Source organism: Symphalangus syndactylus, chromosome X (assembly GCF_028878055.3).
Source record: "Symphalangus syndactylus isolate Jambi chromosome X, NHGRI_mSymSyn1-v2.1_pri, whole genome shotgun sequence".
NCBI lineage: Eukaryota > Metazoa > Chordata > Mammalia > Primates > Hylobatidae > Symphalangus > Symphalangus syndactylus.
Window position 1 is genome coordinate 105705601 of NC_072447.2, and position 20586 is coordinate 105726186.

General features: G+C 45.8%; 1 protein-coding gene across 3 annotated transcripts in view; it reads left to right on the forward strand.

The window, feature by feature from the left end:
- Positions 1-20586, forward strand: part of DRP2 (dystrophin related protein 2) — a 45696-nt gene that overhangs the window by 13893 nt on the left and 11217 nt on the right. For all 3 annotated transcript variants that reach the window (XM_063635077.1, XM_055269400.2, XM_055269399.2), the window contains 14 exons: positions 2186-2349; positions 3947-4103; positions 5309-5429; positions 9210-9478; positions 9867-10013; positions 10446-10524; positions 12578-12638; positions 12944-13005; positions 14645-14719; positions 15549-15750; positions 15973-16058; positions 17890-18047; positions 18384-18550; positions 20067-20178. In XM_063635077.1, coding sequence (XP_063491147.1) covers positions 2186-2349; positions 3947-4103; positions 5309-5429; positions 9210-9478; positions 9867-10013; positions 10446-10524; positions 12578-12638; positions 12944-13005; positions 14645-14719; positions 15549-15750; positions 15973-16058; positions 17890-18047; positions 18384-18550; positions 20067-20178 — 1860 coding nt within the window. The remainder of the gene's footprint in view (positions 1-2185; positions 2350-3946; positions 4104-5308; positions 5430-9209; positions 9479-9866; positions 10014-10445; positions 10525-12577; positions 12639-12943; positions 13006-14644; positions 14720-15548; positions 15751-15972; positions 16059-17889; positions 18048-18383; positions 18551-20066; positions 20179-20586) is intronic.

The following is a 20586-nucleotide window of genomic DNA, read 5'->3' on the forward strand; positions in this document are numbered from 1 at the left end:
CCCTCAGGCCAGTGGCTTACAGGAAAGGGCCTTCCCCTGCCCCCACCCAGGGTAGCACAGGCAGGACACAGGAGCCTCCCTGGCAATGGCTGCCTACATGGAACTGCTGGGTCCCAATGACCCCTTTCCCTCCCCTGTGAAAGTTCAACGGGATGCCCACTAACTGTCCAATTCCCTTTGGCCTCAGGGTACAGCGAGAGATGTGAGGGCTATGGCTCTCCCTCCACTCCTCTCTGCCTCTCAAAGGCAGGGCAGAGCACCCCTCCATTTTCACAGTAGACTCTGACAAATCTCCTGGCCTCTGCACTCACCCAAGGATAATCACATTTAGAGGGATTCTGCTGCGCCTGCTTCCCGATGCTGCCATCCCATGGCTGTGTCCCCAGATGTGCCACAAACCTTCCTGTCTCTGAGGAGGCTTACTTAGTCGAAGACAAGGCTTATTTTCCAAGCCCATCCTCTTATGTCTTGGGGAAATTGCTTACCAGAAGCTTGTCACCAAAGTGGTCTGATCTTAACCTCCACCTCAGGGGAGGGGTGGGCCTAGAGGCAGAGTGAGCCCTTTGTGTCTTCCATGGAAAGGGAAAATAAATCAACAGAAGCTACCCTCTGCATGCCCCTCCTCAGCACCATGGAATGCCCAGTCCCACTCCCGCCATCCTTGCCAGCCTGAGAGGGCCATCCTGGCCTTGGTGTGGCAGGCCCAGTTGGGAGTGAACCGGAATTCCCCAGAGACAAAGCTCTGATTCACCAGCCAGGCCCTGACATAGCCGCCCCCTCCAGATTCCTGGGGGGTCAGTAAAGAAACAGGGTGACCCCTGCCTCCTGGCCTGGCTCAGCCCCTCCTGCCTCCCTGAGAGGGCTTGCTCAGAGCCTGTCAGGATTCTGCCTGTCTGTGGCTCACCAGGCACTAGGTCTGGATTCCTGGTGAGGGATGATCATGGAGCTGCCGGATCCTGCTATGGACTCCCCAGGCAGCACAGGTAGGGTCAGCTCCTGGGGCTGCAGGCTGGCTGAGTGCTGAGCTTTTCCCATAGCTTGACTGCTTCCTCACTTCCCTTTCTCGGTGTGGCTGTGAGCTATGGTTTTAATGGGATGATTGGTTTCCTAAATTGCCTGGAGAGTGTTGTGTGGGGAAGAAGTACGGTTTGGGGGCAAGGGGAGACCACAAGAGTCTTAGCCACTGACTAGCAGGGCCATTTTCTTTCCAAATGGAGGCAAGCATGTAGACAAGCAGGTAGGCAGGTGTGGTCTCCCTAGTCTGGGGTAGAGCAGCCCAGGCCGATTTCCTCCTCCAATTCCCCTTCCCTCCGCCTGCTCCTGCCCCCTGGCTGGGCAGTTCTGACACTGTGCTATAGGTAGCTACCTTCCTTAGGGCTATCCGGGATAACCACCATTCCCTCAAACCCCACAATTACCCCCATAGGGCCTTACCAGTGCCCAGGAGAGCAAGCAATAGACTATATGCCTGAGGGCGCAAGACTAGACTTTGGCAGGCTCCATGGCTTGTCCTCTTGGCCACCAACTCTGGTCAGAGTCCTCTGCTCATCTTTATGAGCAGTTCTCTTGAAGACTGTGTCCAGGCTTCCTGACTGTGGTGGGAAGTACGGGTGGGGAAGGGTGGTGGACACATCAAAGCCAAGGTTCATATGGGAAGTAAGACATGGACCACTGATAGTTCTCTCTTGCCAGTCTACTCCCTCTATAAATCTTTATGGAGAAACTCCTCAGCTTGCTTTTCTAGAAGGTTGGGTAAACTGTAGGACCCTGAAGTATGAGCCAACAGCTTACCTGCAATGATATGGTTGCCCAGAATTTGGGCAATTCTGTGCAGCTTCTTACCTAATGCAGGTACTTCCAAGACCCCATCTGGGCAGTGGTCCTGAGGGCTGGGGGCCCAGCTTGGGAATGTTAACCTTTCCCTAGGTCCAAAATTTATAATCATGAGTAACAATAATAGTAGGCAGCAGTTCTATGTAACTGACCTGTACCAAGAGAAGACCTGGCAATGAACAGGACCACAGGGTCTTTCTTCATCTCAGCCCCTGAACACACAGAGAATGCGTTTCTGAACCCTGGCAGCAGCCCTTCTCTCCCCTTGTTCACCCTTGTCTCACCCTTGGCTTGGTGCAGACCAGGGTGTGGCACAATCCAAGGATCACAGGATGTTTGTGTTTCTGTCCAGGTTAGAGCTGCTGTCACCAGCCCTGCACCTCCTCAAGATGGTGCTGGGGTTCCCTGCCTAAGCCTAAAGCTGTTGAACGGGTCTGTTGGTGCCTCTGGACCCCTGGAACCACTAGCCATGAATCTGTGTTGGAATGAAATAAAAAAGAAGTCTCACAACCTCCGGTAAGAAACAGGTGCCTTAGGGAATTGGCTTAGATGGTGTTGGGCTTCTTTTGCTGCTGCACCCTGTCCTTCTCCTCTCAGCCTGTGCATCCCCCTTTCCTTAGCCCACCCACTTCTCCCTTTCCTATGCTGGCACTGGGGAAAGAGCCTTGCTTTAGAAGTCGGGAGACTTGGATCTGAGCCTCAGTTTTAAGTAGTTGTGTCACCCTGAATAACTTGTTTGAATTCTCGAAATGTTAGCTTCCATTTGTTTTTTATAAGGACAAAAAATGAGTGGAGGAATAATACCTGTTCTAACTACCTCACAGTGTGGTCACGGAAATTCAAATCAGATGTGGAAATGCTTTCTAAACTTAAAAATGCCGATGTATAAATGAAGGGGATGATTGCTCCCTTCTCCTCTTCCTCTCATAGCTGTCCTATATCTTGGTAGGTCTCATCTGTTCGCTTCCCCATCCTTTTACGTTCTATCCATAAGTTTTCAGCCCACCTATTTCTCCCCAGACTAAGGGTAGCTCTGTAAGAGCCTGAAGTCAATTTTTTTCTCAGTTGATCGATTTTCCCTAGCTGTCTGTGCATGCCTGCCACTTTTTTTCTCCACCCTCTATCATCAAAGTCCAAGCCTCTGGCTTCTGGTGGGCTTTGTTAGGGGTGAGGCATTGTAGATAAGTTGATAGAATGCAGGCTTTGGAGTCAGGTAAACCTGAGTTCAAATCATCGCTCTATCAATGACTTAACTGTGTGACCTTTGGGAACCTACTTACCCTTTCTGGGCAACAGAAATGCCTACTTGATAAGGTTGTTGTAAGAATTAGTTGAAGCAATAATTTAGGTAAAGATCTTGGCCTAGGTGGTGGTGGGAGGGGGGGCAATGAATAAAGGTAGTTATTATTGTCAGCCAAGGGGAATGGCTTGATGGCTGCCCATATCCTTGGCTAGCCTCCAGCTTCCCACCATGGCTCATTTGGAGGGCAGCGGGGGTGGGAGGGCAGACAGAGATAATTATACAGTACAGATTTTTCTGTTTCCATATCTCAGACCTCTAGCCAATGTTCCTTTGGGTCCCAAGGGCTGTTATATTCGTATGCATCCTTGCACATGTGCATGCCTATACTCAACCACCCAACTTGCCCTTTCCACTTACTGAATCCTCTCCTGCTCAGAGGGCAGTTCGGAGCAGCCTCTGTGGTTGAGCAGTTTGGCATAACTTGAATTCTACCAGGGCAGGAGGGGAACCAGACAGCTGTCACCTCTAATGCCCTTGCTCAGTTTCCTACCCTTCCCAGCCTGATGTTTGGCATGCAACTGAAGTAACTGAGATCCACAAAGTGACATTTTAAGCCATTCAAGTTTGGGATGCCTCCACACCCATGGTTCTACCTACTGGTTTTAGTACTGTGCTCCATGTGGAGGTGCCTTGGGACCCTCTTTGGGTGGGTAAGAGGGAGGACTCCAGGCCTCCTCCCACTTGAACCAGAAAAGCTCCTCCTGAATTTGTTTTCTATATTAAAGTTCCATATAACTTAGTTTGGAAAAAAAAATGTTTTGCCACTTAAAAAGAAGACTGAACATCACTGGTTTTACCCATTGTGTGCAGCGCTCGCCTAGAGGCCTTCTCAGACCACAGTGGAAAGCTTCAGCTCCCTCTTCAAGAGATTATTGACTGGCTCAGCCAAAAGGATGAGGAGTTGTCAGCTCAGCTGCCCCTACAAGGGGATGTGGCCCTGGTGCAACAGGAGAAGGAGACACATGCGGTAGGTTAGAATCAGCGAAGCCGTGGTGTGTAGCCTCTCAGCTGGGGAGGAATCCCTTCTGCAGTACCCTGACAGACACCCAGCTCTGCTGAGACACCTAAATGAATAGGAGGCTGTATGCAGTCCTATTAGTCTGTGGCTAGCATGCCACAGCCTAAGTCAAATATTTTCTTTCTAAGCCTCCCATCAAATTCTGGCCTCCCTTAAAATACTGCCGTGATTTTTAATGGAAACATGGGGAAATGAACATAATATAATGCTAAGTGAAAAAACACAGGATGCAAAACTAAGTGCAAATGGATCTCAATTGTATAAAAATGTATATAGATGAGTGTGATGTTTACATACATATAACAGCATAGGAAGGAACTATATCAAAATGTTAACAATGGTTAACTCTAGGTAATAAAATTGGAGTTCTTAATTTTCTTCATATCTTTCTGAAATTTCTAATATTTCTGTGATATATGTTACTACTGTAGTTAAAATACTTCTTAAAATGACTACAGAATGAAATATAATACAGCAATAAAATAAACTATAACCACGTGCCACAGCATGGGTGAATCTTACAGACAGACAATATATTGAGTGAAAAAAAGCCGGATACAAAAAGAGAACATACTGTATGATTCCACTTATACAAAGTTTAAAAATAGGCAAAACTAATCAGTGGTTTTACAAGTAAGAATTGTGGTCACCTTTGTGGGAGGGGAGGGAGGGGTGGGGCATGAAGATGAGATAGTGACTAGGAGGGCCCACCTGGGATGCTGATAGAGTTCTGTTTCTTGATCTCAGTACTGATTACATCAAGATGTACACTTTTAGTTTGTGTACCCTGTATATATTTCAACCAAAAATTTAATTATAATTTTAATATAAATCCTGCCTATCTTGGTTTTGATTTCCATAAGACCCTTACAGGAAGCTTTCTGAGTCTTCTGGAGAACCAAGATCCCCACATTTTTCTCTATCCTGTGGCATAGACAGACAAATTTCATACTAAACAGACCTTCCAGTGTCAGAGTTATTTTTCTGTCTATCAGGAGGATTGCACGTCTTTTTGTCTAGGTAGTTCAAAGATACCTGATAATGCCAAAGAATCAAGTCGCACTGACAAGAAGAAAGGTTGTCAATTGCAGGATGGAATGTAAAGTGATTGAAAAACTTTCCTTTCCTGTTGACCCTATTGCTAAACTTTATAGGCCTTTATGGAAGAAGTCAAGTCTCGGGGCCCCTACATCTATTCTGTGCTGGAGTCAGCTCAGGCCTTCCTGTCCCAGCACCCATTTGAAGAATTAGAGGAGCCTCATTCTGAGAGCAAAGGTAGGTGGTCTTCTGTTTTTCCCACTTCTTCTTGAGCCATGTACTGCTGAATAAACACCCTCCTGCCTTCCCCAGACTCATTTTCTTATCTGTTATCTAGGAGGATCGTTTCCCCCAGGAGTCCATCCAAAGTTGGGGGGAAGCAAGATTCCTACTGCAGGAAAAAAAGCAAAGAGAATATAGCCTGGAGCAGGGGTCAACAGTTGTGTGACCCAAAGCTGTATGTGGCTCTTTAGAGCAGCATGTGTGGCCATTTAATGAGATGTGGAAAAGAAAAACAAAAAACCACTCGAATTGAACTGACTCAATGAATAAAAGTACCAGTATGTCCTTTAAAAACATAGTGCTGGCTGGGCACAGTGGCTCATGTCTGTAATGCCAGCACTTTGGGAGGCTGAGGCAAGAAGATCACTTGTGCCCAGAAATTCAAGACTAGGCTGGGCAACATAGTGAGACTCCCATCTCTACAATTTTTTTTTTTTTTTTTTTTGGAGACGGAGTCTCACTCTGTCTCCCAGGCTGAAGTGCAGTGGTGCGATCTTGGCTCACTGCAAGCTCCGCCTCCTGGGTTCATGCCATTCTCCTGCCTCAGCCTCCCGAGTAGCTGGGACTATAGGCACCTGCCACCACGCCTGGCTAATTTTTTGTATTTTTAGTAGAGACGGGGTTTCACTGTGTTAGCCAGGATGGTCTCAATCTCCTGACCTCGTGATCCACCCACCTCAGCCTCCCAAAGTGCTGGGATTACAGGTGTGAGCCACCGCGCCTGGCCCAAAATTTTTTTTTTAATTAGCTAGGTTTTGTGGTGTGTGCCTGTAGTCCCAGCTACTTGAAAGGCTGAAATGCGAGGATCGCTGGAGCCCAGAAGTTCGAGGCTGCAATGAGCTATGATTGCTCCACTGCATTCCAGCCTGGGCAACACAGCAAGACCCTGACTCCAAAAATAAATAATATACAATAAAATAACAAAGTAAAATAATCATAATTTAAAAATACTGCTTTATTCCAACATCGAGGGACATGCAAACCAGCAAATAATAAACCTTTATAAAATCTAAAAAGTTAGGTGATGATTGCCTTTGAAAGGTGAATTGACTATGACTCTTTGGGATTTTTTTGTGTTTAGTCTTTGTTTTTGAGACAGCCTCTTGCTCTGTAACCGAGGCTGGAGTGCAGTGGCGTGATCACAGCTTATTGCAGCCTTGACCTCCCAGGCCCAAGCTATCCTCCAGCCTCAGCCTCAGCATCCTGAGCAGCTGGGATTACAGGTGCATGCTACCACACCCAGCTAATTTTTGTGTTTTTTGAAGAGATGAGGTTTCGCCATGTTGGCCAGGCTGGTCTTGAACTCTTGGGCTCAAGTGATCGGCCTGCCTTGGCCTCCTGAAGTGTTGGGATTACAGGTGTAAGCCACTGCACCCAGCCGACTGTGACTCTTTGATAATGACTCCAGTGACTTCTAGCCCCTTCCCTTGATAGAGAGGGCCACTCTGGTCTAAATTCAAATAAGGCAGTGGGATGGGACTCATGGTGACTAGATCTGAGTGGTGGTCCAGCAAGCCGTCTTCTCCAAAAAGAATCCTCAACCCTCTCGGATGGATTGTGAATAGCCTGAAAGGACCCTTCATGAATTGAGCCCTTTGTCAATGCCATATGCCCTCTCAGTTTATTTCTGGCCCTTCAATGGGAGGGCTAGTACTTAATTTGATGCCCAATGGGCCTCAGATAGGACAAGCTCTAGAAAGAGCAGCACAATTCTAGTTAGCCTGGGGCTATGGGGCTCTGGATCTTCTGAGGAGAGATATGAGGGAGGAAGAAGAAATCTACAGATTAGGAGCCCAGGTGGAAAAGCCAGACACATTACAACAACTTCTCCTGGGCTGAGCCTTCATAAAATGCCTCCCTTTTGCTGGAAGTGGGCAACAGAAACTAATGCAAAATCACATTCCAGGGTCGTATGAATAGGGCTCTAGATGGTTTGCCTCACTATACCTCTTATAATGTCTTACTTTTTCATTTCCTACTGTTTTAAAATATGAGGAAATCCTCATGATATAGTAAGTGGAAAAAAACAATATGGTCTCTTGACTGTGGTGGCGGATATGTAAACCAACGCATGTGATAAAATCACATAGAACTAAACCCACGTGTACACACACACACACACACACGAATACAAGTAAAACTGGGGAACTAGCTGGGCGCGGTGGCTCACGCTTGTAATCCCAGCACTTTGGGAGGCCGAGGCGGGCGGATCACGAGGTCAGGAGATCGAGACCACGGTGAAACTCCGTCTCTACTAAAAATACAAAAAAATTAGCTGGGCGTGGTGGCGGGCGCCTGTAGTCCCAGCTACTTGGAGAGGTTGAGGCAGGAGAATGGCGTGAACCCGGGAGGCGGAGCTTGCAGTGAGCCGAGATCGCGCCACTGCACTCCAGCCTGGGTGACAGAGCGAGACTCTGTCTCAAAAAAAAAAAACCAAAATGGGGAACCTTGGACAGAATTGGCAGATTATGTCAATGTCAATATCCTGATTGTGATATTATACTGTTGTTTTGCAAGATGTTGTCATTTGGGGAAACTGGGTAAAGGGTACATGAAATCTCTGTGTTATTGCTTATAACTGCCTATGACTCTACAATGATTTAAAAATAGTTTTTTTAAAACAAACAACCCCATCAAAAAGTGGGCAAAGGACATGAACAGACACTTCTCAAAAGAAGACATTTATGCAGCCAAAAAACACATGAAGAAATGCTCATCATCACTGGCCATCAGAGAAATGCAAATCAAAACCACAGTGAGATACCATCTCACACCAGTTAGAATGGCCATCATTAAAAAAGCAGGAAACAACAGGTGCTGGAGAGGATGTGGAGAAATAGGAACACTTTTACACTGTTGGTGGGACTGTAAACTAGTTCAACCATTGTGGAAGTCAGTGTGGCGATTCCTCAGGGATCTCGAACTAGAAATACCATTTGACCCAGCCATCCCATTACTGGGTATATACCCAAAGGTCTATAAATCATGCTGCTATAAAGACACATGCACACGTATGTTTATTGAGGCACTATTCACAATAGCAAAGAGTTGGAACCAACCCAAATGTCCAACAACGATAGACTGGATTAAGAAAATGTGGCACATACACACCATGGAATACTATGCAGCCATAAAAAATGATGAGTTCGTGTCCTTTGTAGGGACATGGATGAAACTGGAAAACATCATTCTCAGTAAACTATCGCAAGGACAAAAAACCAAACACCGCATGTTCTCACTCATTGGTGGGAATTGAACAATGAGAACTCATGGACACAGGAAGGGGAACATCACATTCCGGGGACTGTTGTGGGGTGGGGGGAGGGGGGAGGGACAGCATTAGGAGATATACCTAATGCTAAATGACGAGTTAATGGGTGCAGGAAATCAACATGGCACATGGATACATATGTAACAAACCTGCACATTGTGCACATGTACCCTAAAACCTAAAGTATAATAAATAAAATAAAATAAAATAAAAAAGAAAAATGATTGAAAACAAAAAAAAAAACAAAAAAAAAACAAAAAAAATAGTTTTTTAAAAAAATGTGACTGTATTAAAGGGCTCAACCATGGAAAAATATGTATTTGTGTGTGTATGAATATATACACAAACATGCCCACATGTGCACACACACATACACACACATTTTATAAAGGGCTGTTTCTGTCTCTTTCTCTGAGCTGACCCTGCCTGGTTGGCCTAACCTGGCTTCCTGCCTCCTCTTGCAGATACCTCCCCGAAACAGCGGATCCAGAATCTCAGCCGCTTTGTATGGAAGCAGGCGACCGTGGCCAGTGAACTGTGGGAGAAGCTGACAGCCCGCTGTGTGGACCAGCACCGTCACATTGAACGGACTCTGGAGCAGCTCTTGGAGATTCAAGGGGCAATGGAGGAACTAAGCACTACTCTGAGCCAAGCTGAGGGAGTCCGAGCCACTTGGGAGCCCATTGGGGATCTCTTCATTGATTCACTCCCAGAGCACATCCAGGCTATTAAGGTATGCAAGCCCCCTCACCTGACTACAGTCTACCCTGAGACCTGACACTCTCCCCAGACCCTGACAATGTTTCTGCTGCTGAGACTCCATTGTTGGCCTGGACTACAACTGAGTTGCTGTCAGTTTATGTGCTAGATTTGGGGCTGGTTTGGCTGGAGTCTCTTCTGTTTTTCTACTTTCTTCTCTTTTCCTGGTGTTTTCTGAGGATGAGAGGAAGAGGATAAGGACAGTGGCCACCCACACCTTAGTCTGGTTGCCCTAATAGGCAAGCACTAGGCTGTGTTATTGAAATAAAACCTCTGGGTGAAGAGGGAAGAGTAGAGGTGAATGACTAATGTTTCTTCTTTCCCACTCTGTCTGCTGTGGCACTTGGGTCCTGGTTCTCCAGCTGTTCAAAGAAGAATTCTCCCCCATGAAAGATGGAGTAAAGTTGGTGAATGATCTGGCCCACCAACTTGCCATTTCTGATGTTCACTTGTCAATGGAGAATTCCCAGGCCCTGGAACAGATCAATGTCCGATGGAAACAACTACAGGTAGGAGAGCAGCCTGGAGTGAACCATGGGGAGGTGCCTCCATATAACTAGGCTTGGGGGAAACTTCTTCAGGGGTATGGAAATAGGATCTTCATGGGAAAAGAGGAGTGGAGAATGTGGGGCTAGGGAATGGGCTTTTCAACCTCTAAGCTGCAGGGAATGATTGAAACGAATAAGAGGGGTCTTTCTGGATTTGGGCACTCAGGGTAGACAGGGGCAAGGGAAGAGTGACTGTGGCCTGGAATTAGGGATGCTTTGCTGTGACCTTTGGGATTTCTGGGGGATGGCTAGGAGTTGGGTGATGGTGGGAGAGGCTGGAACCAGAGAAAAGCCAGTCCCTGAGGAAGCTCATAAAGATTCCCGGAGGCACCTGGGGATCCCACTCTAAATAGCTGGAATGAATCTACTGACCTCACCCTGTTCTTTCCATAGGCGTCAGTTAGTGAGAGGCTTAAGCAGCTCCAGGATGCCCACCGGGACTTTGGGCCTGGGTCACAGCACTTTCTCTCCTGTACGTGAACCAAACTGGATTCCACTTAGCAGAACCTCAGCCATCTTCCTGGAGAGTCTATTGTTATCCCCTGGGGCCCTGGTGGGAGCCCAGTATACCTTGACATCCGAGAAGCAGTAAGGATAAAACAGTGTGGTATAGTGGTTAAAAGAACAGTCTCTCGGCTGGGCGTGGTGGCTCACGCCTGTAATCCCAGCACTTTGGGATGCTGAGGTGGGCGGATCACCTGAGGTCAGGAGTTCGAGACCAGCCTGGCCAACATGCAAAACTCCGTCTCTACTAAAAACACAAAAATTAGCTGGGCATGGTGGTGGGCGCCTGTAATCCTAGCTACTTGGGAGGCTGAGGCAGGAGAATTGCTTGAACCCAGGAGGTGGAGGTTGCAGCCTGGGTGACAAGAATGAAACTCCATCTCAAAAAAAAAAAGAACAATCTCTCAAATCGGAGAGATCTGGATCTGAGGCACAGCACCTCAACCTAATAGCTGTGCAGGCTCAAAAAAAAAAAATAGCTTACTCTTTCTGAACCTCAATTTTCCTATCTGTAAAAAGAAGGAAAAATATTACCTAGCTCATCAGGTTATGGGAATTAAATGACTTTATTTTTTCAACAATATTTATTGAGGGCCTTCTGTGGGCCAGATACTGCTCTAGGCACTGGGGCTGCATCAGTAAACAAAACACACAGAAATCCTTAGACAGCTTATATTCTAGCTGGGGAAACCAGACCACAAACAAATAAGTGAAATATATATAAGGTTACTTGGTGACAAGGGCTATGGAAAAAATTAAAGCAGGGAAGGCGTGGATAGGGAGTGCTGGACTTAAGCATGGAGGTGTTGCAGTTTTGAACAGGGTGGTTAGCAGAGGCCTCACTGAAAAGGTGGCAATTGAGCAGAGGTCTAAAGTAGGTGAAGGGATGAACCGTGTGGATGATAGCTGAGGGAAGAGCATACCAGGCAGAGGGAATAGCATATTCCACACCCTTAAGGTAAGGATGTGTCCGAGAAACAGTAAGGAGAGCAAAGTGTGCGGGAGTAGGGGAGGCTGGAGCATGTCAGGCCTTGTAGGCAATGGGAGGAACTTCAGATTTTATTCTCAGTACAATGGAGAACCATTGGCAGGGTTTGAGCCAAGGGATGGCATGATCTGCCTTATGTTTCAACAGAGTCAGGGTGTTGAGAAGAGACTACTGGGGAGCAAAGTGGGAACAGGGAGGCCTATTGGAGGTACATTGCAATAATCCAGGTGAGGGATTATGGTGGCCCAGACTGGGGGCTGGTGGTGGCCCAGACTGGGGGGCTGGTAGTAGTGGAGATGGTGAGAATATACAGACAGAAAAACGAGATATGCACACAAAGCAATGAGCATAATATCTGGCACATAGTAGGAGCTCAGTAAATGTTAACTGTGGTTAAAATTGCTGCTATTATAATCATTGGCATACAGCTATACCAGCAGGCGGAGGACTCTTGTACCGAGGAAAACTGCAGTGAGCAAGCTGACCATGTAAACTGAGCCATTCCTGGAAGGTCCAAAAGATAGACACAGGCAGAGAGAGGCATGAGTTTCCAGAGTTCCTCATGAGAGAGAGAGAAATGGGCAGTACCATTACCCACAGTCCCACAGGACTGAGAAGCTTGACCTTCTAGGGGAAGATCTTTGAGCCCTAAGAGGAAAGTGGAGTCTACTTCATATCCGCAAGAGTAATCCAGCTGCCTGCAGCTGATGGGTAGAAATGGCAGTCTGCTCAGGGAGAAGATTGTCAGGGTGGCCAAGGCCAAGTATTCCTGTTCATGCCCTTGCCACATCTCTGGTATGTTAGGATATCGGTGACAACCTCTTCTCCTTGCCTTGCCCTAACATCAGGGAGAGAAGCGTGTTCATTAGAACTCTTTGCCCCACCCTCAGGGGCTGTTAAGAGCTGGCATTGAAATTCAGACATCCCCTTTTGGGCTTGACCACCTCTTTGGGAGGTTAGAGCAAGGGAGTAGCTGGGGGCCTTAAGAGCATTAGTGGCCAGCTTTTTTTCTCTTTCTCTTCTCCTTTACCAGCCTCTGTCCAGGTTCCCTGGGAAAGAGCAATTTCACCCAATAAAGTTCCCTACTACATCAAGTGAGTGACCATCTGAATCAGAAGCGGGTCAGTCACCTGCCCACCCCCTCCCTCTCCTGCCTTTTTGCTACCTGTCCTTGTCACCCTGTTGGGATTCCTCCATCCAGTTTGGTTTTTCTCCTACTCATCTCAAGATCTCAAGATTCTACTTGGGTAAAGGTGAACCCTTGGGCTTTGACATCTTGGGTTTACCCTCGAATCCTGCAGCTTCTTGCATCCAACCTGTCACTGAGTGGTGTGCACACCTGTGTGTGGGGGTGGGTGGGTGGTATAGATGCTGGTGCTATTGATGCTATTGTTTGTAGCCACCAGGCTCAGACCACATGCTGGGACCATCCCAAGATGACAGAGTTATACCAAACCCTAGGTAAGAATGTGGGCTTCCTGTATAGGGTGGGCATATACACAGCTGCCTTTGTCCTATAATGTCCATCTACAGATGAATGGATAAAGAAAATGTGGTATATCCATGTAATGGAATATTCAGCCTTTAGAAAGAAGGAAATACTGCCATTTGAAACAATGTGGATGAACCTGGAGGACATTGTGCTAAGTGAAATAATAAGCCAGAAACAAAAGGCAAATACTACATGATCTCATGTATGTAAGGAATCTAAAATAGACAGACTCATAGAAGCAGAGAGTGGAATGGTGGCTGCCAGTGGCTGAGGGGAGGGGAAAATGGGGAGATACTGGTCAAGAGTACAAAGAATTTTCAATTATGCAAGATGGATAACTCCTAGAGATCTACAGTGCAGCATAGTACCTATAGTGAACAATACTGGATTGTATCGTTAAAAATTTGCTAAGAAGGTAGATCTTATGTTAAGTGTTCTTACAGAAAAAAACAATAAAGAGGGTAGTTGGAACTTTTTGGAAGTGATGGATGTACTAATGGCATAGATTGGGGTGATGGATTCACAGATGCATACTGGTCTCCAAACTCATCAACTTGTAGACATTGAATCTGTACAGCTTTTTGTATGTCAACTATGACTCAATAAAGTGGTTTTAAAAAGAATAGAAGAGAATCGCAGTCAATAAGCAGGTGGGAGAGGGAATGAGTGCCTCATCGTTTCTCCAACAGGCTGCCTGCCTTTACCCTCGCACCTTTCTCAACTGGAGGCTCTAAATTCCCCTCTGGACCATTTTATCACCGGATTAGTGCATTATTCTTACAGATGTGAAGTCTGATTTGCTTTAAAAGACTGTCCAGGCTGTGACGAGTGTGACTCTTGCGTGCCTTGTCTTTGCCTACTAAGAGAGACTCATCATTATGTTTGTTGCACATTTTATCCATGCTGATGCATGTGACTACAGTTCATTCCTTTTTACCACTATAGAATGTTCCATTGTATGTAGCACAGTTTCTGCTGTTGACAGACATGTGGGTCATTTCTTGTTTTGAGCTAATGAGGACAGTGCTGCTGAGGAGTTTCTTGTATGTGTCTTCCAGTACATGTGTGCAAAGATTTCTCTGGGGCATGTTTTTCAGTCTGCAGGTCATAACATCATTTCAGTGTGTTGTGACAAACATTTAAAAATTTGAAATAGAGCAGGAAATATTAATATGCAACAGATCCTTAGCAAGAGTCATAGTTGATATTAATTTTGTTGTTTTCACTCTATCCAATCTAGTAAGGAATTGCTTCCTGAAATGTTTGATTTAGTTATTTTTACATATACACATGTATGCTATAAAATGAATTTCATACTGCAAGTCTTTATCAAAAAGCGTTTGCAAGTCACTGCTCTGGGATATATAGCTGGCTGGGTGGTGGGATATGTGACTGTTCCATTTTACTAGGTAATAGCAGGTTGTTTTCAAAGATGATTGTGTCAGTTCACATTTTCACTGGCAGTTATCATTCATCCCCATTCTTGTTGACACTTGCTTATTGTCAGACATCTATTCCTTGCCAGTCTGGTGGGTGTAAAGTGGTATCTTGTTGTGGCTTTAACTTGAATTTTTCTGATCTGAGTGGGTCTCTCTCCATTCTTTGCAGCTGATCTGAACAACATTAAGTTCTCAGCTTATCGCACTGCCATGAAGCTCCGCAGAGTCCAGAAAGCCCTGCGCCGTACGTCTCCTTTGTACTTCCCTATGACGTTCACCACTCCTCTCCTGTTCCTCATCTGTCTACTGTTTCTCATTTTCCTCCCACCTTGGCAAAGGTTGTTGATTGGCTTGGTGGAAACTCTCCAAAGCCTGTAATATGCTAGCTGTCAAATTCTGCTCTTCCCAGTTCCCTTCCACTCTCGCTAGGCCCCAGATGTGTTTCCAAATTAACCCCACTGTTATGCTCCTCCTTGACCCTTTTCCCATGCTCAGTATGTATAATCAAGCAACTGCTTTGTGACAGGAAGTTATAATATGCCTTCTGGCCTTTCTTGGAGACACTGTTCATTCAGACTTCCTGGCTCAGGCATGTCTGGCTGGGCTGAGCCAGCATTTGAGGGTAATTAAGATGTCCTCTTGATGTATGTCACATTTCCCCAACCATACCTGAGCCTTCATTGCTGGTGTCTAGGTTCTCAGAATAAAACTTACAGACAAACCTATTTGCAGTTGAAACTCATGCAAAGACAGAGAAACTTAAAATGGGATTTGATCCCTTGGGAGTTAGTACAACATAGGAGTTGAGTTTACTCATGTCCCATCATCTTTTTGAAACTGATGTCAAAGAACATTGGATATAAAAACATGTTGGGTTAATTTGAGGAACATTTTGCTGCCTTCTGCCTCCTTGGATGAGGGTCTTGGTAAAGGACAAGCTTGTATCATATTTGCATATGGTTGATCTGGAGATTGAGTCAAATTTGGTGATGCTGGTGGCTTTGTCTCCTTATTTAATCCCTGGGGTTCTATTTTTGGCTATATTTTTTTCCCTTCTCTTCTTTCCTTACCAGTGGACCTGGTGACTTTAACCACAGCCCTGGAAATCTTCAATGAGCATGATCTGCAGGCCAGTGAGCACGTGATGGATGTGGTGGAGGTCATTCACTGCCTGACTGCCTTATATGAACGTTTGGAGGAGGAAAGAGGCATCCTGGTCAACGTGCCACTCTGTGTGGACATGAGCCTCAATTGGCTCCTCAATGTTTTTGATAGGTAAGGGTTTTCAGCTCTGGAAGCCTCCAGGATAAAATTCAATGGGATGTCTCAAGTGGGCCTGGTGGAAAGGTATTGCTCCCATAGTAGACTTGGACCCAGCTCAGCTTGGGGCATGGTTGGAACAGGGCCCTGCTGGGATCAACTTTGTGAGGGAAATGATTGCCAAGATGTTAACCCTTTACATACATTCGTGTTCTCAGTCTCTTCTTTTAAACCTAGTGGTCGCAGCGGAAAGATGCGGGCACTGTCTTTTAAGACTGGCATTGCATGCTTGTGTGGCACGGAAGTGAAGGAAAAACTTCAGTGTGAGTATAACTCCAAAGTGTGGAGTGGTGTTGGGTAGAGGGAGAGGTGTTGCAGGGAGGAGGAAGGGTGTAAGATAAGCAGAAGGCACATCTTGTGACTCAGCAGAGGGCTACTTGGGCTACCTTATGATGCTTCTTGGTTCACACTATTGCAAAGAACACACGACAGCCAAAGGACAAGATGGGCCTAAGGTGTATTACTATTCCCAGTGTCACTCCAACGGGCTTCATTCCTTCTGAACTGATGGAAGTAGTTAGTCAGGGTCTATGTTGGCATTTTGAGGTACCCAGGGCCCTGATGTTCTAGTTGCATTCCCCTGTGGCCTATTAGGCTTAGCCCTCTTCTAGTCTGAAGCTCAAGCCATGTCACTAGAGACTTCTTATGTACACAGGCAGGGCACAGTAATCCCCAATATCTGGGAGGTGGACACTATGTTGTTCTGTAGTTTTTCACATCTTTGGCTTATAGTACCTTTGCCTTCCCCTCTGTCTTCCATCTTGTGTTCAGCATTTTGAACTTTTCAGTAGCAGCATGATTAGTTGTTGAGTCCTAATGTGTGTTGACCACTCTGCTAAATGGGGTGAGTGCTAAGTTAAATTAGACATGGTCCCTGCTTCCAATGATTTACAGTCCAGAGGAGGAGATGGAAGTACACAGAAAGCATTTTTTAGAAAGTACTGATGAGAATAATCCAAATGGCCAAGAACATATCCTATATCATATGACAGAAAAGAGACAGATGACAGCAGTCTGGAAAAACTTTACAGGGAAGAGAATGTTTCCAAACATGTTCATGGCTATGATATTATGTATTTCTCTCAACATTTCCTTGCGGTGGGATGAACAGTGATTATTTATCATCAATTTAAAAGTAAGGAAACTGGGCTGGGCATGGTGGCTCATGCCTGTAATCCCAGCACTTTGGGAGGCCCAGGTGGGAGGATCACTTGAGCCCAGAAATTCAAGTCCAGCCTAGACAACATAGTGAGACTCCATCTCTAATTTTAAAAAGTAAGGAAACTGCAGCATAGAGAGGTTCATGACTTACCCATGATTCTACAACTAGGCAGTAATGGACCCAGAACTCGAACCTAGGCTCTCTGCCTTCTATTTCTGTGTATTTTCTAAGCCTTAAGCGAGGTATGAAGCAGACAGAGAATAACCTCTGGAAGAGGTTTGCTAAGGCTGGATTGGGATGTGGATGGGAACAGTCCTAGAAGGGCTTAAATAACCCATATACAAAGATAAGTATCATAGTAGATTCCACAACGACTTAGAGATAATTTTTAGATGATCAGATGTTTTGAATTAGCTTCTCTTTTTGGATTATGCATGCCAGTGTTTCCTTCCATTTGTGTGGACAATTGAGAGATTACTGCAGTGTCAGACTACATAAACAGGAGAGATGGTATGGCAGCCTGACTGTGACTCATGTTCAGGTGCCCCTGAGCCCATACCCCATCATCCTGTTTCTGGAAGAATCTGTTTTCCCAACAGTATCATATCTGTGTCTGGCACTGCTCTTACACACAGTGCACTCGATCTCTCTCTTTCTCTCTCTTGCTTTCGCTCTCTCTCACTCTTTCTCTGTCTCCCTCTCCCCCTGATATTCTCTCTTTGTGTTGGCCTGATTTTTCTCTCTGAACTCAGAGAATGCTCTTTTTAGAACTCGGCTACTAGAAGGTCAGGGATAGACCTCTGTAGTCCAGTTTGAAGAGTCATTAGCTCAGTCTGTGCTCTTTCCCTATTTTCCTTTCCTGCCCTTTCTCCTCACCATTCTCCGGCCATTCCTGTGTCGGGCTTGGCCATTCTTGACGGTGGGGCCAGCAGACCTCTTCAGCCAAGTGGCCAACTCAGGCAGCCAGTGTGACCAGCGCCACCTTGGTGTCCTGCTTCATGAGGCCATTCAGGTGCCCCGTCAGCTGGGCGAAGTGGCAGCCTTTGGGGGCAGCAACGTGGAGCCCAGTGTCCGTAGTTGCTTCCGTTTTGTGAGTATGGAACTGGGGAGTGGAGGAGGGAAGGGAGGTTGCCGGAAGGGTGGGAAGAAGGGAAGGAGGACTATGAGCTAGGCTTTTGATCTGAAGTATGCAGATGCAAGGGAGTTTATTGGGATGGAACAACAGGGCAGAGGGTTCTCTGGGCTCTAGAATCATAGTCTTCTTAGGGACGGTGTCAGCTCAACTAGCACAGGGCAGAACGTGAACATCTCTGGAGAACAGGCCAACCCAGCCCCTGCTGGTTCTCCTGCCCTTCTGAGGGCTGCCATTCTAGGGATAAGACACTTTGGGCCTCAGTCATTCCCATTGGTCTTCTTGTTTCCGTAGAGCACCGGGAAGCCAGTCATTGAAGCGTCCCAGTTCCTGGAGTGGGTCAACCTGGAGCCCCAGTCCATGGTGTGGCTGGCTGTTCTGCATCGGGTCACCATTGCTGAGCAAGTGAAGCATCAGACCAAGTGCTCTATCTGTAGGCAGTGCCCCATCAAGGGGTTCAGGTAGGGAAAACAATACCTGCTGGGATGATAATAATAAATATGTGACATATAACTGAGATATTATAAAATAAAGTGTTACCTAATTATTATATAATTACAGCTAGTCTATTGTACATTATTATATACTGTTATAATCCTTTCTATTGCAGAATGTTTAATTGTTTTTAAGTGGGAAGTGAGGAAATATTTTGTTTTAGTTGTATTATAAAGTATTACAGACCTACAAAAATGTATAGAAGAACATAGGTGTAAGAGCACCTATATACTAAATGGTATGCAGCAAATGTTTCACAACCTACTCTCTAGAAAGAAAAAAGGAAACCTGATCTGTAGCATTTGCTAATTTCTGTGATGTATATACTGCCACTGTGAATGACATCAGGCTATTTACAGGAGGTCTCTGAGCAGAGTCAGAAACAGATACCCAGTTGCACACCACTTATATAGTATGTCCACCATGCAGATACAATAGATGTTAAGTAACCTCAAGAGTATAGAGAGTAGCAAAGTAATTAGGAAGTAATGAGTTTTGAGTATTTATTACCTTTGTTTGTAATATAATTTATTTAATTGTGAGTTTATATAATTTAATAATGGCTAGATTTAACAACTAGCTTAGAAAACCCCTGAAATTTTAACAGCCAACTGTCGTGAGCTGGTATGAGCTGGCCTCAGCATACCACAGTATATACCCGTGACCAACTTAAGGAATAAAACATTATTGCAATACATTTGAGGTCTCCTTGATTATATTCCCCTCCTTCCCCAGCAAAGGTAACCACTATCCTGGATTGGACTTTCATCATAAAACACTCAACTTTTTACCTTTGTAAAACACTAACCCACAACTCTCCCTATCATCACTCTGCTTTTCGTAAGATGAGCAAATGAGGCACACAGCTAGTTAGTGGTAGATCTAGACTAGATATTGGATCGTATGACTCCTCTAAGTCTAGGCATTTCACTGTCCTATGCTACAAGGTTGGGCAGTTCAGCCAGGCTTTGGAAGTAGATCTGAAGGGCTATTCTTTATTCTGCAATAATAGGTATATTATTATGAACAACCTTTGGAAATAACTTTTAGACAACTTAGCCAAGGCTGGTAGAAAGAACTGCCTTCATATTGGAAGTGTAATTTCTCCAGGATAGGTGGTGGTCCCTGGGAGCCTGGACCTGTTTGGGCCGTCCTTGTTTAGAAAGCCATTTGATATAATGAGATATTTACCCCCCGCTTCCCTCCCGTCTCCCTTAAACAAAGGTGGTGAGACAATGCTATTTCCCACACTTCTTGGGAACCTGGCCTTGTGATTTCATAGAGATTTATAGTCTCTAGAATAAAGTTGTTCATCTGTTGAGAACTCAGCCACTGCTATGTATACGAGGTTGGGCATGTTATGGCTCCATGCCTCATTCATCCCCTTCTACTGTGTATGTATATTTTAATGTTAGGGGAACAGCAGGGAGGTCACTGTGGCACGTTGGACTCTCTTTCCTACTACATCTCCTCTCCCCCAAGGTACCGGAGTCTGAAGCAATTCAACGTCGACATCTGCCAGACCTGCTTCTTGACAGGCAGGGCCAGCAAAGGCAATAAGCTGCACTACCCCATCATGGAGTATTACACACCGGTATGAAGCCTCCAGGCTGAGTGGGAGGGTTTGGCAGCTCTTAGGTAGTAGGCCTTGATCCACTTTGTCCAGCATTGGCTCATTGTTTTCTGCTTTCCCATGGGGAGCATTCTCCAAGGAGCTCTGGTGATTCACTGGTTTGGGAAATTCAGGCCTCTCTGTTCTTCCAGCAGAGCTTCTTCCTCACCAGGCCTGACCACAGCTGGCCCAGGACACTCTCAGCCATTTAAAGGGCACTCACTGTTTTACTGCAGAGAAAAGTCTCAGGAAAAACAAAACAAAGCAAAACAAACAAACCAAAACAGAGAGAGCAAGGCAGTTCCAGGTGATTCGCCTTCCATTGCTCACTTAAGTTTTTCCTGGCTAGCTTCCTATATTGCTTCTGTACTGGGTCACTCAGTCTTTCCC